The sequence below is a fragment of the Papaver somniferum genome, unplaced genomic scaffold (assembly GCF_003573695.1).
Source record: "Papaver somniferum cultivar HN1 unplaced genomic scaffold, ASM357369v1 unplaced-scaffold_137, whole genome shotgun sequence".
Lineage (NCBI taxonomy): Eukaryota > Viridiplantae > Streptophyta > Magnoliopsida > Ranunculales > Papaveraceae > Papaver > Papaver somniferum.
The window spans coordinates 4445558-4465743 of record NW_020622934.1 but is presented as its reverse complement, the minus strand read 5'-3'; the positions used below and the strand labels follow the sequence as shown (position 1 = coordinate 4465743).

The window sequence follows — 20186 nt, the reverse complement described above, 5'->3', positions numbered from 1 at the left end:
GCAGAAATTTTTGGTTCGAAAACTTCCGTAGGTACACATATCGGTCTCGTATCGGCCGAGTCCGATACACCTACACAAAAGATAATATCGGTTTTAATCGGTGATACATCATTAGAACTAGAATTTCAAATATTTATAAAATCATAGTAAAAAATAATAAGAATCATGCATATATCTCAAATTTCCAAAATACAAGGTGGTTTTTAGCCAGTATTGTGATTGTTGTCCCATTATGCTAGTATATATTTTTTAATTATCCTTCACTTTTATCTTTTACATTTCTATGTCTTGCAATCGAAATATGGTTTCCATCTTATATCCTACCATATAGTCATTGATTTTATATCATAAATATATTAGGATTTTTTACCTTCTCCAATTAACGTTGTACTTGTTTGTAAAGACTAGATGCATGTTGATGGAAAGTTTATTCACTGAAAGAGATATTATCGGTGTATAAGGAAAACCAATATATCGGTTCGTACCGGCCTGTACAACCGATAATATCGGCTCGTCTTTGTATCGCTGATATTTTCAATATCGTAAAGGTATTTTCCGATACCCAATAAAAACCTGTAATATCAGGCAGTACAACCGATATTGACTACCTTGCGCGTACCTAAGGTGACTGGTTTACTAGTTTACAAACTTACAAACTCTAGCAGAAATTTTCGTATGAAAACTTCCGTCGGTACGCGTACTTAACATGTCTCCTTCACCAATACTGCATGCACACATATGCACGCACTTGGATTTCCGTACATGGATTTATACACTAATGTGCGAACACACTATATATGCTTATATCCATAGATGGTAATCTCAAATCTACATTTCAATCATTGAAACATTCTTCTATAATGTTATAACAATCGTTATTCACGACTATCGTCATCAAAGTTATTTTCAAGATTGAAACGTCATCATGACTTTCGTCACGGGTAAAGATGAAAATGGTTAAAGTGAAAGCTTACCAATACATATTTCGAGAAAAAGATAGACGAGTAAACTCGGCTCGAAATAACAAATGTGTATGTATGAAAACTATCATACTTAAACGACTTTGTCTCAAGAGTAGGAGATAGAATAGAATTTTGAGTGATAGATAAGTTCAAGTATCCACATACCCTTTAGTCGGATGAAGTTCCACCGGTTCCTCGAGTAGTTCTTCGTCTACGTAAGATGATCGACATGGAGTTTGGAGCTTCAACTACACTTGACTATTCTAGACCAAGACTTAGTCATAAGTAAACTAGAAATAAAGACATATAGTTTTGATCACTAATATTGACAAACATGCTTGAGATAGAAACGCGTGCGAGTTCAACCGAGTAATGCTCTAACAATGTCAACCAACTGTTCAGCGATGATTCAACAACTTGGAATACAAATATTCTAGAAGAGTTGTTTGAACCGGTCATTATACAAGAGATTCTACTTATATCTATTCATATAAATAATGAAGACAGATTGGTTTGGTTGCTGGAGAAGAACGGTATTTTCACTGTCAAGTCCTGTTATAGAAAAATGTACGAAGACACCCATCAAATAGACTCAGTTGGTCCAACACTGCAAAAAGTTTATAAAACTTTATGGAAGCTGCCAGTTTTACCTAGAATTCGGCAATTCATTTGGAAGTGTATTTGAGATTTTCTACCAACCAGAAAAGCTCTTAGTGCAATCATTCATGGGATGGATTCCTCTTGTCCTTTCTGTGAACATGATCTGGAGTCACCTGAACACATTATTATGAACTGCAATCTGTCAAGTGTGGTTTGGTTCTCAACTCTAGGATGGTCTTCTGGAATTTCAAACAATTTGTCAGACTGGATTATTAGCTGGTTTGAATCTCTTCATAACAAGTTAATTTCAGAGATGAACTTGATTAATAGATGCATTGTGGCTTGGTGCATCTGGTCAGAGAGATGTGATAAAGTTTTCCAAGGAAGTAATTTTACACCAGAAAAAAAACAAGAATATGCAATTCGTTCATTGAAGAACACTCTTTATAAAACTAGCCTATTCCTCATAGAAATCCTAGAGTGAATAGATGTAACGTTCATTGGCTTCCTCCTCCTTATAATATGCTTACTATGAATTGTAATGGTTCCTTTAATAATGTTGATAATTCAGGAGGCATTGGTCTAATTATTCGGAATCATGCAGGTACCCAGCAAGCGGCCAGATGCATCCACCTAAGGACAACTAGGAATATAAAACATGCATAATGTACAGGGTTGTGGGAGGCAGTGATATGGGCCAGAGGTTTGCAGCTGGAGAACATTTTGTTTGAGCTGGATTGCAAAGTAGTAGTGGATGTAGTCAATAAAGATCTTTTTTCCATTGATTGGAGACTTTTCAATTTAATTCAAGATATTAAGTCAGTTTTTAGAAATCACTCTTCTTGGCAATGTCTTTATGTGACTAAAGAGAGAAACAAAGTAGCAGACGCTCTCTCTAAGTTAGCTAGAGTTGGAAAAATTTCGCATTCTTGGTTTAACTCCTCTCCTCCTGAGATCATATCTTTGTTACAGGAGGATATAAATCATGTACGTGCTTTATCTTAATGAAATAAATCTACTTTCAGTTAAAAAAAAAACATTGACTTTATATGTTAGTCTCATCCAACAAGTAACTTACTGATTCGAAGTAGCTTAGTGTAACTAATGATGCTAAGTGGACAACCACCATATCACATGGATATTACGAGAGAATCAAATATATTGGGGTCAGATCTTTGAGTCAAAATCTGATAAATGAAAAAATAAATCGAAAATGTTTCCCATCCCCTAAATCGTCCCCCGAAAACATTCCAATTACATGTGATAGAAGCCCAACGCCATATAAATGAAACCCCTTGTGTGTGTTTTTTTTTGATCAGTAAAAAGAGATTTTATTGACAAAAGGCAGGACTAGCTGCCTAAAGAATACACGATACAATAGACAACCATGGAAGGACATCGAAACCTCGATACAAAGACAGGATTAGTTGAAGATGAACAAGACAGAAAACTGTAGCGATTACAACAACCAAAATACACTTGTAAAACTGATCATAAAATCTTCACGGTGGTTCGAAGACCACGTTGTTCCAATTAAGCATGAATTCTTTAAGAGTTATGTTCTGAAACTCGGGTTGCTGATAGAGCCAATAAGCTAAGATATGTTTTATTTTCAGAATGATCTTATTGATGGTTCGTGATTTTTTGTCGAACACTCTCCGATTTCTCTCTTTCCACAAGGACCACAAAATAGCAGCTGGTAAAGCTTTGATGATGCAGGATTTCCTGGAAACGGTATTAGGACTTAGCCAAGCGCTTAGCGCGATGGATATTGAAGGAGGAAGCATCCATACAATGTGGAATTTCATCTCGAAGGAAGTTCTAAATGTGGCTTGCAATATGGCAGTGAAGGAACAGATGCAGGTTCGATTCTTCATCTCATACACAAAGATAACAATGATTGACCCAAGTGTGCCATCTTTTCTTAATAAGCTCGTCTTGAGTTATGTGTCTAGCTGCAATCCAAAGGAAGAAACCAATTTTAGAAGGCCATAGTTTCGACCAAATTCTCTTAGGGTGAACATGCTCTTGAGGGTCCAGATCTTCATCATTAGTCCCGACTCTCGACTACCAAAGATAACATTTTTTGACAAAAATTTCTCCAGCTTTTATGCCATCTTTCCATAACCTTACATCATCATTAATGGATGGAACTGCTCCATCAATGTCCAGAAGGTGAAGTAATGCATCTATATCATATATGACATTCTCGTGGACTTTTCTAGTCATGCCTAAGTTCCAAGATTCAAAGTTGCTCGAGTACATTTGGCTGATAGTGTGCGTCTCCGCATTTGAGGCATTGTAGGCTGCAGGAAACTGGTTAGCTAAGGACTGATCACCAATCCAAACGTCGCACCCGAAACTTTTTCTACTTCCATCGCCTAGTTTGAAAATACAGTTTGCTTTGAAAGCCTCATAGTGGTTGTGAATACCTCTCCATATGTTACATCCGTAAGGATGATTCGTTTTCTTGGTGGACCAATCAGATTGCGCCATACCATACTTTTCAGCTGTGATTTGCTTCCATAAGGGATTATCTTTTGAACCAAAATTCCACGACCACTTCATAAGTAAAGAAATATTCACTAGATGCAGTTGTTTAATACCTAATCCACCTTTGTCTTTAGTCTTCACCAGAAATTTCCAATCCACGGGATGGTATTTCTTGTCCTCATTCCCACCATCCCATAGGACGTTATGTATAATTCTTTCAAGCTTACGAATGATGTTCATAGGAGATTTTAAGATTGAAAATAATAAATATGAAAGGATGAGAGTACATAAATAATCAAAGTTAGCTTACCACCTTTGGAGAGATCTTTTGCGTTCCAAGAGGGTAGACGAGATTCAAGTCTTTCTAATATTTTGTTCCACTTAAGATTGGATCTATAGTTGTCTCCGAGAGGCAAACCAAGATAAGAAATAGGAAGTTATTGAACTTTGCACTGATAGAAACATTTTTATGTCTAAGTTGTCCTCAATTTTCTGTTTTGTTGGTACTCGATTTTGTACTTATTATGGTGTTTTATGTTTTTTGTAGGTGTTTTTGGAGAAATAAGTTTTTGCGTCAAAACTGGCTCGAAAGGTGGTATTTGCGCTCGCTGGAGAAAAGTGCCAAATGGACCCCAGTCAATAAGGGGCACCCTCTTTACTATTCTCACCACCTGCTATCGGGACCCATCAGAGGATATGGGGCATCTTCTTCTTCATGGTTTGAAAGAATTTTGGCGGGAAATTCACTCCTATTTCCTGCGTAACTCTGGAGAAATTTTGGGAAGATTCTGTTGGATATTTTTCAGGGATTTACACAAGTATTATGTGCTCATTATCTACACACGTCTTTCACGTGTTTGAAGAATCAAAACTCGGCTATATTTGGTATACCTCTAAAATAGGGAAGAAAATATTATTCGTCAATCATCTGTTATATATTTGGAGGATTAGCGTGTGGAATAATCGAGTTCTTCTCTAACTAACCATGTTCGCAGCGTATTTTGATGGAGTTCAACTATAGCAGACGCATGAGAATGTGTCGAATCAACAAAAGATACGGGAGAATCATCAACAGACGCGTGCTGAGAAATAAAAGGAAAAATCATTCTCCGAAAATAGCAGAGAGTAAAAGAGGATTATTCTTGATTAATTACCGAGATCTGGAGTTGTTGTTGGGTATCAAAGAGATGCTGAGGAGACATAGAAGGGGGTATTTGGAGTTAGGGGTTAGAACAGAGAGATAAACTTTAGTGCAAAGAGCTTGTTCTTCATCAGCAGAGAAGGGGGAAGAAGACGTGCAGACAACAGATAAAGAAAGTCGTTTAACGTCTTTTCTCCTATCTGCGACTGTTGAAACTGCGACAGTTTTGAGCATTAGTTTTTTGTAACAGCTTCTTTGTAACAATTTTTCAAACGTATAACTTGTAACAGTGTGTTCTGTAACGTCCACAGACAGTTGCAAATCTCTGTTTTCTTATATTTCTTCAATAAAAACACAGTTTGAGATATGAAAAATTCTTCGGAGTGTGTTTTTACTATGTGGAGCTAGACCCCATTACTGGGACGATGGAGGAAGTCAAATTTCACGAATGTGGTAATTCTATCAAATTTTTTATGACTATTTGCACTGTTATGTAATTGAATTATGATTATCATTGAATGGTTGTCATTTCAATTGATGGGTTATGCTTGCTTAAATGTTTTGATATCCCATGCTTTAGATTTACATCCATTACTTTCGAAATCAACTTTAGGCAATGAATTAGAGTCAATGAAACTTTATATTATGAGCCATTATTGTTTAGAATTGGTATTTGAACTGCATGAAATTGAAGTATGGCGGAATCCCGAGTCACGGTCATCTCTTCATCCTGTGACCATATTTTGTGTATATATCCTCTTTATTTTTATTTTTTAATTTATTAATTCTTAAAATCAATCTCATCAAGTCCGAGTGAACGACAACCTATTTACCACTATATAAAATTGATCATGCACCCCAAAGAAACATAATAAGAACTGATATCATGAACCTCCCCAACTGGCATAAGCGACGTCTTGTGAAAATTCACCTTATGGACTGAAATTATTTCAAACCATATCAGAATATTGCGCAGGTTGGAAATGCATTGCTGGTCATCTTGGAAGAAAACAAGGGTATCATCGGCGAACTGAAGGTGTGTTATTTTTGTTCCACCTGGAACAATTTCGAAGTCTGTGAGCCATCCCACTTGCGTTGCCTTTTTAAAGAGTAAATTTAGAGCTTCTGCAATGATCAAGAAAAAGAATGGAGAGAGAGAGAGTCTCCCTGACGAAGACCTTTCGTGCTTTTGAAATAACCATTGGGGGAACCATTGATAAGCACCGAAAAATTTACATTGGAGATAGCTGTTTTTATCCATCGTCTCCACTTAACTCCAAAACCCATTCTTTTCAAAACATGGTCCAAAAAAGACCAAGCTAAATTATCATAAGCTTTTTGAAAATCAATTTTATATAGAATACCTGCTTGTTGAAACCTTTGAGAAGAATTGATGCATTCATTCGCGATGAAGGCTCCATCCATAATTTTCCTTCCTTGTACATAAGCTGATTGTTGATGACTTATAATTGTGGGAAGAACCTTTTGAGTCTTCTGGCAATGACCTTTGATATAATCTTGTTTATGTTTTTCATTAAGCTAATTGGACGAAAATCAGTCATGAACTCTAAGTCTTGCATTTTCGGAATGAGAACAAGAAAAGTTGACCTGAGTCTCCAATCAATCGAGTTGTTGTAGTAGAGCTCCTCCATGACCAGGAGAATGTCATGCTTCATGAAATCCCAAGACTTGCTAATGACAAATATGGGCATGCCGTCCGGATCTGGAGTTTTTTCCTGGGCTAACTCAGCTAAAGCAGTTTTAACTTCATCTTCTGTGAACTTGATTTCAAGTTTGTTGGCATCATCATGGGCTATGGAAGGAAAAATGAGTCCATCTAGATGAAGTCTAGAAAAGGAGTCTTCTTTGAATAATCCTTGATACTAAGAAACAATTTCCTCTTTAATAATATTTTTATCGCTTGTCAAAGCACCATTTATATTCAACTGAGAAAATCTTTTACCTCTTTGTTTTGAGGATGCATACTTGTGGAAAAAACGGGTATTATTTTCATGTTCCTCAACCCAGTTGATGGTCGCTCTTTGTTTCCAAAAATCATTATGCATCTTCGTTGATCTCTTGAATTCATACTTTGTTTCAATTTTTTCTGTCGCTAGTTGAGCATTATTAGGATCCAATAACAATTTAGATTCCACAAGTTGACCTGCAATGAGATTGTTTTGGATTAAGGTGTCAATTTTTCCAAAAACCTCACGGTTCCATTCACACAACTTTCTTTTAAGAGCCTGCATTTTTTTCTCAAGAATAAAACCAGGAGATCCAGTGAAGCTGAAGGAATGCCACCAATTTAGCATGAGCTCCATGATTGTGGGATCTTGCAACCACATCTTCTCAAATATGCACGGAGTTGGACCCCAACCTTCACTCTGTGTGGACAACAATATGGGACAGTGATCTGAAAATGGCTTGGGTAAGGTTGTTTGCTCAATCCTTAAGTAATTTTCTTCCCAAGAGGATGATATAAGAAAACGGTCAAGCTTGCTCCAAGAAGAGTTTCTGTTCCATGTGAAGTGACTTTCAATTAAAGGCAAATCCATGAGGTGATGCTGCTGAAAAAGAGACGCAAATTTCTTCATGGATTTAGAATTGCAATTTATGTCGGATCTTTCGTGCAAAAATCTGGTGACATTGAAATCACCACACAACACCCATGGTTCCTCCCAAATGGTTCTAATGTCTCTTAATTCATCCCAAAATTGATTTTTTCATTGTTAAGCACAGGACCATACACAGTAGTAAGTAACCAATTGAAATTTTCAAACATAAAACGACACCTGATTGAAACCGAGAATCCACCTAAGAGGGTTTCAGTTACAACAACCTTGTTGGTATTCCACACTACTATAATCCCTCCTGAGTTACCGCTAGAATCGAGAGCTACCCAATCAAATTATTGCTTCCCCAAAATTGCTTCACTTGATACCTTGCCAATTTGAAACATGAGTCTCTTGTAAACATAAAATGTTAGGTTTCCAAAGACGTAACAACACTTTGAGTTCATCCCTTCTGCTTCTATCACAAGAACCCCTGATGTTCCAAGTAATAATTTTTGTCTTCATGGATCAACCAATTGAACTGATGCAGCTGCTTCGATGGATTCATTCTCTTTTTCTTCTTCAGATTGTTCGAACAATTCAAGAAGATTGAACTCGTTTCTAGAAGTAGATTTGTGCATAAGAGCGTTGATTTGATCTTCATTTTTCTGAAAAGAGACGCCAATCATGGGACCAAATATTTGAAATTGATGAACCAACGATTGAAGTTCTTGCAGGTTTTCTGTTGTATTTTGAGGATTTTCAATCAGGGTTTTATCTGGAGAACGAGTAGAATCGTCTGCGGAACGGTTTTCTGGTTGCTGAACAGATTCACTTGATATCAAAGAGTCGAAAAAGTTGGTTTGCACTGAACGATTGGGCTTGTCCACTAGGATAGAGTTGATTGTCGTATCATGATTCATGATGTTGTACTGCGTGGGCTTCCGAATTTAAATTGATACGTGTATTGATGCATTCAGGTACTTGGACCAGGGGAGTAGAAAAGAAATCAAATTCAAAATTTGAATTTGCATTTAATGTTGGTAGTTGCGGTTGCAGGTTTAGCTTTGAGAAAATTACTTGGTAAACAGCTTGAACGGTACTAAAATCTCTGAAATTTTCAGGTGCAATAACTTCTCTTGATGGGAACATAACCATTTGCTCTTCTATCCCCGTGTTTCCATTTTTATTACCAGAACTTCCAGTCGTAGAAGTTCCTTGTTGATCTAAATGATGAACATGCGACTGTTGATGAAGAGCATGATTTTGAATGGGTTCTGCGAAGTTCCCTGATTCAACGATATGATACTCTTGGTTATCAACGAGTTCCACGTTGTCTATAATTTCACCTATAATTGGGAAGGATAATCCTTCTATACACATCATTTTGTATTCAACCGGAGAGTTTACTGGACCTGCAACTTGTAAGTAGATAGCAGAATAATCTACACCGTTCAAAGAATTTGCATGAGAAGAAATAATACCACCCCACATTTTGCCTAATTTCCTGTAAGTTTTTAAGTTCCAAATGTGGAGTGGAACTCCATGAATCATAAGCCAAACTGGTTTTGGAATATTAGCTCCTTGTGATTTGATACTATTGGCGTCAGGTGCCCATTCTAATAGCATTATAGCACAGATTAAATCAGAGTTATACAGTGGTGCAGGTTAGGAGATTAAAGAAATGTAGGATAAGTTGTATTCGTGGGGTTCACACACTTTTATGTTCGTACACTTTTCTTGTCTGTGAATTATGGCCACTAGTTTCTGTGTGACAGTCTGTCAATAACTGTTATCAGTGTGCTATATAAACACTAGTACAACTCTCTTGTAATGTGATTTTTGAGATTATTATCTCTGTTAATAACAATATCACCATTAACCTAATTCAAAGTTATTATGGTATCAGACTCAGAGTTCTCGATCCAATCCTTTGTTCTTCTGCTAAATGAAGATTTTTTGATTCAGCTTTTGCCTTTTTGGTCTCCGTTCTTTCTTGAATTCTCAGGTTCTTGATCTTGTTTCTTGAGTTTATAGATCTTAATCTCATTCTTTACATCTTTTCTTCATCAGTTTTTCATCAATTTCTCAGATCTGATTATGGATCATATTCGTATTTCCAATTTTCTTCTCAACACCATTGCTAACATCATTCCTCTCAAACTTAAGGATGATAATTTCCTCACCTGGAAATCCCTCATGTTACCTTTATTTCGTAAATTTCAAGTTCTCGAGTATGTAGATGGATCATATCCTTGTCCTCCAATGTATACCAATCGTACAAGAGCTACTGATGATGTTATCAATCCTCAATATACTCTCTGTCAAGCTGAAGATTCAACACTTATTCTGTGGATTCAGTCGACTGTCTATGATTCTGTGATTTGTTATGCTGCTGGTGCTGATACTTCAGCCGGATTGTGGAGAGCTATTAATGCCAGATTTTCTCAAACTTCTGCAACACATGCTATTCAGTTGAGAACCAAACTCCAGACTTTGAAGATTATTGGTTCTTTCTCTACTTTTCTTGTTGAAGTCAAGAAACTTCAAGATCAACTTGCTGCTGCTGGTTGTCCTGTGTCAGACAGTGAATTGGCGGTAAGAATTCTTTCAGGACTATCTTCAAATTATGCATCTTTTGCTACTTCAATTAGAATCAGAAATCCACCAGTTACAGCACAGGAATTACATAATTTGTTGCTATAGATCTGCTTATGAGGTCAAAGCTTTTGCTGTGAATACCAACTATAATCATAGAGGAGGATTTAGAGGTGGAAACTTCTCAAGAAGAAATTCTTCAAGGGGAAATAAAGGAGGATTTAGAGGTGGTAGGTTTCCAAATCCAACAATTTTCTCACAGTATACTTCTGGTAGAAGTATTGGTAATTCAGATGAGCAACTATGCCAGCTTTGTAACATCAAAGGCCACTTAGCACCAAATTGCACTCAAAGATTGAATTTTTCCTATCAAGGAAGACAACCACCATCAAATCTCAAAGAAATGCTTGCTGTTGCTGATATTTTTGATGATGAATGGTATGTTGATAGTGGTGCCAATCAACATATCACTTCAGATCCTACTTCTCTTACTGAATCTACTCCATTTGAAGGCTCTGAAGAGATAACTACAACAAATGGTCAAGGTATGCATATTACACACCTAGGAACTTCTAATAAACATGCTAATAATCATTCCTTTCATCTGAATAACATTCTTCTAGTTCCAAATGCTTCTCACAACTTACTTTTTGTCCATAAATTTACATCTGATAATAATTGTAAGATAACCTTCTCTTCTCATGGTTTCACTGTGAAGGATATGACCTCTGGGAGGACTTTTTTGCAAGGACCACATAAAAATGGTCTTTATTCTATCAAATTCAACACCTCTACTCAAGCTTTTTCTGCTCAAGCTCCTGACATCACCATTCTACATAGGAGACTTGGCCATCCATCCTTTCAAACACTTCAGAAACTCAAACAACAACTTCACATTTGTAATTTGTCTAGAAAACCTTTCTTTTGTGATGAATGTAAAACCTGTAGAAGTCAAAAATTATCATTTCAAGTGTCTAGTTTCTATTCTTCTCATCCTCTTGAGTTGTTGCACATGGATATTTGGGGACCATCATCTGTTGGTTCTGTTTCGGGGTCATATTACTATGCTAATATTATAGATGACTACACCAAGTTCTGTTGGATTTTCCCATTAGTGAATAAATCTGATTTTAACCAAGTGTTCATTAACTTTGTTTCTTATGTTGAAAATCTTGTATCTAAATCTGTTAAGTGCATTAGAAGTGATGGAGAAGGAGAATTTGTAAATAATGCACTAGAATCTTTTTTTTCTTTCTAAAGGCATTCATCATGAAATGACATGCCCACATACTCCAGAGCAAAATGGAGTTGTTGAAGTGAAACATAAGCACATTCTTGGTGTTGCTAGAACTTTGTTTAAACAATCTGGTTTACCTATTAAATACTGGGTTGATGTATTTCATACAACCAATTATCTCATTAGTAGACTTCCTACCAGGTCACTTGGCTTTACTTCTCCATTTGAGTCCTTGTTTCACAAAAAGCCAGATTATACTTTTCTTAAAGTTTTTGGTTGTGCCTGTTTTCCATGGCTAAAACCTTATACACAAAAAAAAAACTAGAACCTAGGAGCAAACAATGTGTTTTTCTTGGATATAGTCAATCCTATAAGGGCTACAAATGCCTTGATCCACTTTCTGGTAGAGTGTATATTTCTAGGCATGTTCAATTTAATGAATCTGTCTTTCCTTATCATACAACACTCTCATCTTCCCATTCTGTTATTTCAGATACATCTTTGCCATTAACTTCTGTTATTACCAATACACAATCTCCATCTGTTTCCTCATCTCCATTTGTTTCTTCAACTCATGATATTCCTTCCACTGCCACTCATTCAGTTCAACACCCAATTCTTATTAATGATCATTGCATGGTAACTAAAAGAAAACATGACATTCATAAACCTAAATCCTATTATGCTACTAAGCATCCTATAACTGCTGCATTGTTATGTGATACTACTATACCTGCTAATGTGAGACAAGCAAAGAAGAGCATTGTGTGGCTTCCATCCCTCAATAATGAATATAATGGACTGCAAGATGCTGGTACATGGTCACTAGTTGCTCCTTCACCAGATCAGAATGTGGTTGGCTGCAAGTGGGTATCTAAAGTGAAGCAAAATCCAGATGGAACTATAGATAAACATAAATCTAGACTGGTTTCTAAGGACTTTCATCAACAAGAAGGTATAGATTTTTATGAAACTTTTAGTCCAGTGGCTAAACCAACAACTATCAGAATTGTTCTCCTCATGGCTGTTCAATATAATTGGAAAATACATCAACTAGATGTAAGTAAGATTTTCTTCATGGGGATCTCAAGGAACAAGTCTTCATGAGCCAACCACCAGGATTTTTGGATCCAGATAAGCCAAATCATCTCTTCTTGCTTCATAAATCTAGCTATGGTTTGAAACATGCACATAAGGCCTGGTATGAGACGCTCAAGAATGCATTTACAACATTTAACTTTGTTCCCTCCATTGCGGATACCTCTCTATTTGTTCACAAAATGGGTGATCAAGTTTCAGTAGCTTTAGTCTATATGGATGATATTCTTCTTACATGCTCTAATTCAATTTTCCTTCAAACTGTTATATCTGCTTTGCAAGAAAAGTTTCCTCAGAAAGATTTGGGTGATGTACATTATTTCTTGGGGCTTGAGGTACAGAGAACTGAATCATCTTTATTTCTGAGTCAAATAAAGTATGATATTGATATGTTACAAAGAACCAATATGGAAGGGGACAAACCTTCCAGCACACCTATTGCAGCAAGCTGTAAACTCTCTAAATCAGATGGCACCTTACTTGACATTCCAACAGAGTACAGATCCATTGTTGGTGCTCTACACTATCTTACATGGAAAAGACCTGAGATTTCTTATGCAGTCAACTTAGTGTGTCAACATATGCAAAAACCAACTAAAACTCATCTTGCAGCATCTAAGAGGATATTGAGATACATTAAAGGCACCATCAGTCATGGTATTGAATTCAGCAGAGGATCTTCATTTCTTCTTGGATTCTCAGATGCTGACTAGGCGAGAAATATTGATGATAGGAGATCCACTGGTGGCTACTGCATATTTTTGGGTGATAATCCAATTTCCTGGTCCTCCAAGAAACTATCTACTGTATCCAGGAGCTCCATAGAAGCTGAATATAGAACTTTGGCTCATAGTGCTTCTGAAGTTGTTTGGATCTGTTACTTACTGAATGATTTGCACTTTTCACTTCCTGCAATTCCAAGACTTGGGTGTGACAACATAAGTTCCATATCCTTGGCATCAATTCCAGTTTTACACTCCAAGATGAAACATGTTCACCTAGACTATCATTTTGTTAGGGAACTTGTTCACAACAAAGCTCTTGATGTATTTATGTTTCATCTAGATCAGGTGGAAAATATCTTCACCAAAGGATTGCATGGTCCAAGGTTATCTATGCTCAGATCCAAGCTCAAGGTAGTCTCTCCTACCTTGTGCTTGAGGGGGGATAATAGCACAGATTAGATCAGAGTTATACAGTGGTGCAGGTTAAGAGATTAAAGCAGTGTAGGATAAGTTGTATTCGTTTGGTTCACACACTTTTATGTTCGTACACTTTTCTTGTCTGTGAATCATGGCCACTAGTTTCTGTGTGACAGTCTGTCAATAACTGTTATCAATGTGCTATATAAACACTAGTACAACTCTCTTGTTATGTACTTTTTGAGATTATTATCTCTGTTAATAACAAGATCACCATTAACCTAGTTCAAGGTTATTACATTCAACAATTCTCATCTTAACATCATTCATAACCCATTCTTGTTTGGATAAGATTTCCTTCCTTTTCTGCTCTGAATCAGCAAAGAATAGAGCATGAGTTTTGGCTGTTGTGATGGGAGATAAAGATACCGACCCTTGCAACTTGAAGGTTGATTTCATTAGTTAAGCTACTCTGGTCCATGGGATGAACTTATCTTGAATCTCGCATATTAAGGCTCCCTTCCACCTGTTGTTAAAGCGTACTGGATGTTGAACTTTGGGTGTTGAAGTATTAGACGGCATAGGAGGAGGTTGGAAAATTGTAGCCATACCCAAGAAAAATTTGATTGCTTCAGCGAAATTCAGCCAACCTCTGCCTTCTTCACCAGCAGGAAAGAAACAAACTTGTGCGGGATCTTTATTGGAGCCGAACCTAGTTAGTTTAAGCATTTCACCCTTTCCAAAGAAATTTCTGACTAAAGAAAGCTGATCATTGTTTTTGGTAAAACTCCAATATGTTGGTTTTTCTCTTAAAGTTGAAGACTCCTGCTCAAGGATTGAACTGATCCATTCAAAGGCCGCTAGAGAAATGATAAATTCCTTGAACCCCTTGTTGATTTCCTTGATTGATGCCATTATTTCTACATTTTGCTTCATTTTAGCTATTTCAAAAGATTTGTTTCCTACAGAGATGCATTGTTTTGCCCCTGTTGCAATAACTGTTGATGTTGTTCCATTGAAAATTGCTTGTACTGGCTTAGTAGTTGATACTCTCCTATCATTAATGCCTGAACTTGATCCTCCATCAATCGATGCCCATGATGCTCTGTTATTACCTTGATGATTCGTACCCATGGTGGGTAGAAAGGGAAGGAACGCAAACCTTTGAGGAGAGAGAGCACATCGTCAAAAAAAAATCTGTTAAATGAAACCCCTTGCTAACCTGAAGGATCAAGTGACAAAATGTGCCAGCCATTGGGAGATGAGCCAAATCTGGGAGGGAACACTGTCGAATAAATTATCAGGCATTTTACTCCGGTAGAGCCAGATCGCAAATCAGCGAAAACAAACAGACGGTCCGACCCACGAGCTGCTGAGCCCATCCAGAACTATAGTACTATTTGCACCCAGATGAAAAAACACCACTTATCGACGCCTAAAGGAAGGCTGGATAAATAATTTACGCCAATATCATATAAGACTTTGGATATCGATAGAGTCCATTTGGAACCGTAAATAAGAGGATTACATCTAATATTAAGTAGCACAGAATCAACATTTGTTCGCTATATATACCCCTTCAACCGCCGAAGCTTAGTAAATTGGGATTCTAGGGTTTCTGCAAAAACAGCAACAAACCACAGCCGAACAACATAACCAAGAAAGATGATTTACAACGTGAATTCAACTCTCTTCAGATCCTTCCTCAGCCAGAAAGGAGGAGCGGATAAAAGGTAGTATATCTATCCTCTCTTTACTTTTTTTTTCAATATGTCATCTCTTCGTAGTTAGGGTTCCATTTTTATGATTTTCTTTTTGGATTGTCTTTGTTATATTATGTTATGTTTGCTAGAGAAATTCCATCTTATTATTGATATCCTGATTTTGTGCTTTACTAGGGTTTATATATAGATCAGTTTGTTTGTTGATATTTTATTTTATTTTATTTGGATTATGCCTGTTGTTTTTTTAATAGAAATTATACCTGTTTTTGCTTTAGCTTATGTGGTGAAACTTTTGGAATCTATGAATATTATCTTGATTTTTAGCAATAATTTGGAAATCCCTAATTTTAGTTGCTACCTTTTGTCTTTTTTTTTTTATCAGATTGCTACCTTTTTCTTATGCAGGGTTTTATGTTTTGCATCATGCACAAATATAGTGATTAAGTTTTAGGAAAATTTCTTGTTTGGTCCTAGGCCCATATAGTTATTTATAGTAGGGTCCAACCGGATTTTTTTTTTATCCGGAGGTCCAAAATTAATTAAAACATGGAAATGTCCATAATGCCCATTACTACCAAACGTGTGTGTCTACACTGCTTACAAATTTGAGTACATATCTGGTACACTGCTTAAAAATTCGAGTACATATTTGCTAAACTGCTTACAAATTTGAGTACATATCTGTCGCACTGCTTACAAATTTGAGTACATATCTGTCGCACTGCTTAGAAATCTGAGTACATATCTGTCGTACTGCTTACAAATCCGATTATATATCTGAATGATTACAAATTCGAGTACATATTTGTTGCACTGCTTCCAGGTAGAGTACAAATCTGTAAGAATCAATGATAAATAAATTAGAAAACGTATTACATCACATACATTGTGATGATTATAATTTTTCTTCGACTGTATTGCCATGCTTCTGGGGGCAAAGCAAGGATCTTCTATTATCGTTTTCTTCTTAACTGCATATAGATTGACTCGCTTTACGTACTGCTAGTGTCAATTCCTGCAGACACACAAAAATTAAAACGTTCATCATAGGGTCCATAACTTATGCCCAAACATACAGAGTCTAATTTGAGGAACCATACAAACCAATGCAAATAAAACTCATAATGCACGACAAATGGTCTCCACCAATAAATCCATAATTTAATGAACCTGAAAAACTGTGGGCTGCACGGTGATATTACTGACTGAGCCATCCTGCTCTGTTGCGGTCTCCACCAATAAATCCTGCAGAAATACATCGAAGTCTGGTCAACAAAAGCAGCAATCTCATAGAAATCCAGTCATAATATAACTGAAAAACTATATTACTTCTGCTGAAATAAGTCGTGCAACTATGTTTTTTTTTTGCTAGTTTCTTACAGTTAATCGACAACCAAAAAACTAAACTGGAAGCACATAATTGGCATTCTTGATGCCCCTGCCATTAATCCAAAGCATCTAATACACAACAGTTAATACATTAAGAAAAAGAAAAAAAACATTAGTATCAACAATGAGAAGACATTTACAGCATAAGCTGCGCTTTACCCCGAAGCTAACATTAGTAGTTTTCCTCAATCATAGCCATAAAGAATTTAAAAGGGGTGTAATTAAATTCAAATTACCATGGGAGGTTATCAATGATTTTACCTGTCGATTGTTACCACATAATGAGAAATTTTTTATCAGCAGTAGCTTAATCAAATCTAAGAAGAGCCGAACCTGAAACGCATGAGACATTAATTTAACATCTAAAATATAAATGGAGATCTCAATAAAGATATTATGATGAGTAATTGGAAAATATCCAATCAAGGACAGTCAAATCGACATATATAGTACATATTCCCTAAATGGATATACGATATATATCTTCTTCTAATCAAATAACCTTCTGGCAGTCATGATATTAATGGTTATATATCCTTTCCTTATTAGTTGTTTCCTGTGATTTCTTTCTTATTCATAACGCTCTAAATAAAATACCAGTGGAAGATTTTTTATTTATTATTAGTAAAAAATTTTTTACTCTAAATAACTTCCAGAAATCAAAAGTAAATTCAAGGGAGTAGATCACGAGGCAGCAGATCCTCTGTATTGGCTAATACAACTCCATAGCAGTTGGGGCTTTAGTTCAATATTAACAGCTCAACACCATAGTACCAACTCCATATGCTCATCATCAACGGCCGGTTGTCTCCCAGCCAACTTTGATGTCGTTTGATACATATGGTTGAGAAGCAATACCAAAAGGCAGTACCAATGGAGTAACGGTGGTTTTGAGCAGCAAAAACAACACACGGCAAAAGGAAACACCAATGAAAGCCTATTCTACACAGTAATCTACTTTTCATGGATTTCATAGGTACATCAGCGGGAGAAAAAGAAGCAATACCAAAAGGAGAGAAATTAAACCATGGTTGTACCTGCAAAATGGCGAGTACAAACCTGTATATGAATACGTATCGCGTAAAACACATCAACAAAACTAGAATCTATTTCAGTATTTCACACACGTACTGAATCAAACACAACAAAAAGCACTTACTATCACTATGTGACATATGTACTAAAGATTTTTGAATTACAAATCAACTGCATGACAAGAATAGGCGACAGATCTATGAAAAATAAGAGAATCGAAAGACATATTACCGTATTTAACATACTTACTGAAGGATAAGATTAAAAAGGTGACAAAACTATGAATCAAACACAACAAAGAGCACTTCATATCAGTATCTGACATATGTACTTGTGGATAATAACATCTGAATCTACAAACAAGCGTGGTTTTGAAGCGAAAAACAAAAAGATAATCAAATTAAGGAAGTTCTTTTCAGTATTCCATATATGTACCTATGATTCATAAGTTAAAATCAACTGCATGTCAAAAAAAACTTATAAATCTACAAATACAACAAAATCAAAACAGTTATATCTCAGTATTGCATATATGTACTTCTAGATCAAGCAAAAAAAATTAAAAAACTATAAATACAACAAAATTAAAGCAATTTTTATCAGTATTCCATATATGTACTGCTGATCCAAACAATTTCTAACAACAAACAAGCATGATCTGAACTATTTTCATCAAAAACTACCAGTACATCATATATGTATTGATGGTTCATAAAGAAAAACAAAGTGAAAAAAAATCTAAAACTAACAAAAAGAAACTAGTATAGGCAAATCTCATAACGAAATAAACAAAAAATGTGAGGATCCATCTAGATCTGACCTATTTTCATGAAAATAAACTAATAAAGCATGGAGATCGAAAAATCAAACATCAAAAAGGACCATATATATGTACAGATCGAAAAAATCACCAAACAATGCAAGATCAAGATAATTCAAGTGATTATGTAAAAATTGTACATTCAAGCAAAGATTACTAAACTGAAGTGTTGACTTACCAAGACAGAGCGATTAATTGGAAGCACTAGTAGAAAGAAAAGCAGCAGTGAAGATCGAGAGACTTGTTTAGTGTAGAAACAGCTTATATCTGGAATCACAATGTTTAACCGGCCGCCATTAAAGAGAAAATCTGAGAACTGGGAAGGAAAACCCTCGAGAAGGAGGAGGAGATGTTTCTGAAAGAAAAGGTTTAAAGGAAAATGAAAAGAGGGTTTTGATTATTTTAGTGTTTTACATAAATGAATCACATTATTGTGTTTTATATACTCGAGGGTGTTTTGGGAATTATAATAATACGTTTCATGTGTTCCGCACGTGTACAGGACCTAGGCTTAAAAAATTGGGTCCATTTTCTTTTTTTGTTTTAATTATGGACCTCTGATTACTGGGCTTTAGTGGGTGGACCTGCCACTAACTAAGACTACTATATTAGTACCTATTGATAATTCCTACTAAGTTTTAAGGGTCAGAGCGACTATATGCTGTCATGTTCCATACTCAGGATTCTTCTTGTCTCTAGCCTTCAAACCCTTCAGAAATTGATGCAGAGCATCCACTAATGTTGGTCTAAAGCTCTGTGGAATAGAGAGCACATAATTATTTAGTTACAGTTCCAACCCTCTCTACTTGGTGCATATTTTAGTATTTGTTTTGGTAAAATTTCATTGTGTTGGCTGTTGTTCCTTGCTTGGTTCTAAGTTTCAATATAGCCAGGCCTCATTTATATAACCTTAGCAAGACAGCTTTGTCTAATTAGTATAAGTATTTTTTTTTGTGTACTGATTAAGAATTAGAAAGGCATGGTTGGAAAACATTGTTAAACTACATAAAATATCAGTATTCATTTTGGTTCATACATCTTCTTCTGATTGCAATTTCTTCTTACTTTCCAGGAGAATGGAAGACCAGCCTAAACAGCAGAGACCAAAGGCCAACGAAAACAAGCCTGTGATGAATGAGTAATGAACAAGCAGTAATAAGTACAGTAGTATGTGAGACGCGTGAACGATGTAGCAAATTTTTTTCTTCTTTTTGGATTCTATAATAGCTAAAACACTATCTATTTTGTATCTGGATTTTTCTGTTGGTGTTTTGTAATAGACCCTTTTTGGATTCATGGCCTTGAAAGTAAATGCCTGGTAATGTAGTTCCAACTTTGATCATTAAGTATAATTTGAGTGCTTATGCTCCATGAATCCTTTAATTGTTGTTG

At 36.0% G+C, this 20186-nt stretch overlaps 2 protein-coding genes across 2 annotated transcripts; one reads left to right on the top strand and one right to left on the bottom strand.

Moving 5' to 3' along the window:
* Positions 1–6659: 6659 nt before the first annotated feature.
* LOC113334529 lies at positions 6660–7793 on the bottom strand. Its single transcript, XM_026580765.1, has 2 exons — positions 7160–7793; positions 6660–7009 (listed from the first exon to the last, which is right to left on the bottom strand). The coding sequence occupies exons 1-2, from the start codon at positions 7791–7793 to the stop codon at positions 6660–6662; spliced, it is 984 nt and encodes a 327-aa protein (XP_026436550.1).
* A 7609-nt stretch (positions 7794–15402) lies between these two features.
* On the top strand, positions 15403–20177 carry LOC113334429 (wound-induced basic protein-like). The gene is made up of 2 exons (XM_026580687.1): positions 15403–15559; positions 19867–20177. The coding sequence occupies exons 1-2, from the start codon at positions 15492–15494 to the stop codon at positions 19934–19936; spliced, it is 138 nt and encodes a 45-aa protein (XP_026436472.1). The 5' UTR covers positions 15403–15491; the 3' UTR covers positions 19937–20177.
* The last annotated feature ends 9 nt before the right edge of the window (positions 20178–20186 follow it).

Excerpts from the sequence above, each read along its gene's own strand:
- LOC113334529 (XM_026580765.1), bottom strand. The coding sequence starts at position 7,793 with ATGAAGAAATTTGCGTCTCTTTTTCAGCAGCATCACCTCATGGATTTG. Across the intron at positions 7,010-7,159 it reads TGCATCCTCAAAACAAAGAG|CCCATGATGATGCCAACAAA; the intron begins GTAAAAGATTTT and ends TTCCTTCCATAG.
- LOC113334429 (XM_026580687.1), top strand. The coding sequence starts at position 15,492 with ATGATTTACAACGTGAATTCAACTCTCTTCAGATCCTTCCTCAGCCAG. Across the intron at positions 15,560-19,866 it reads AAAGGAGGAGCGGATAAAAG|GAGAATGGAAGACCAGCCTA; the intron begins GTAGTATATCTA and ends CTTACTTTCCAG.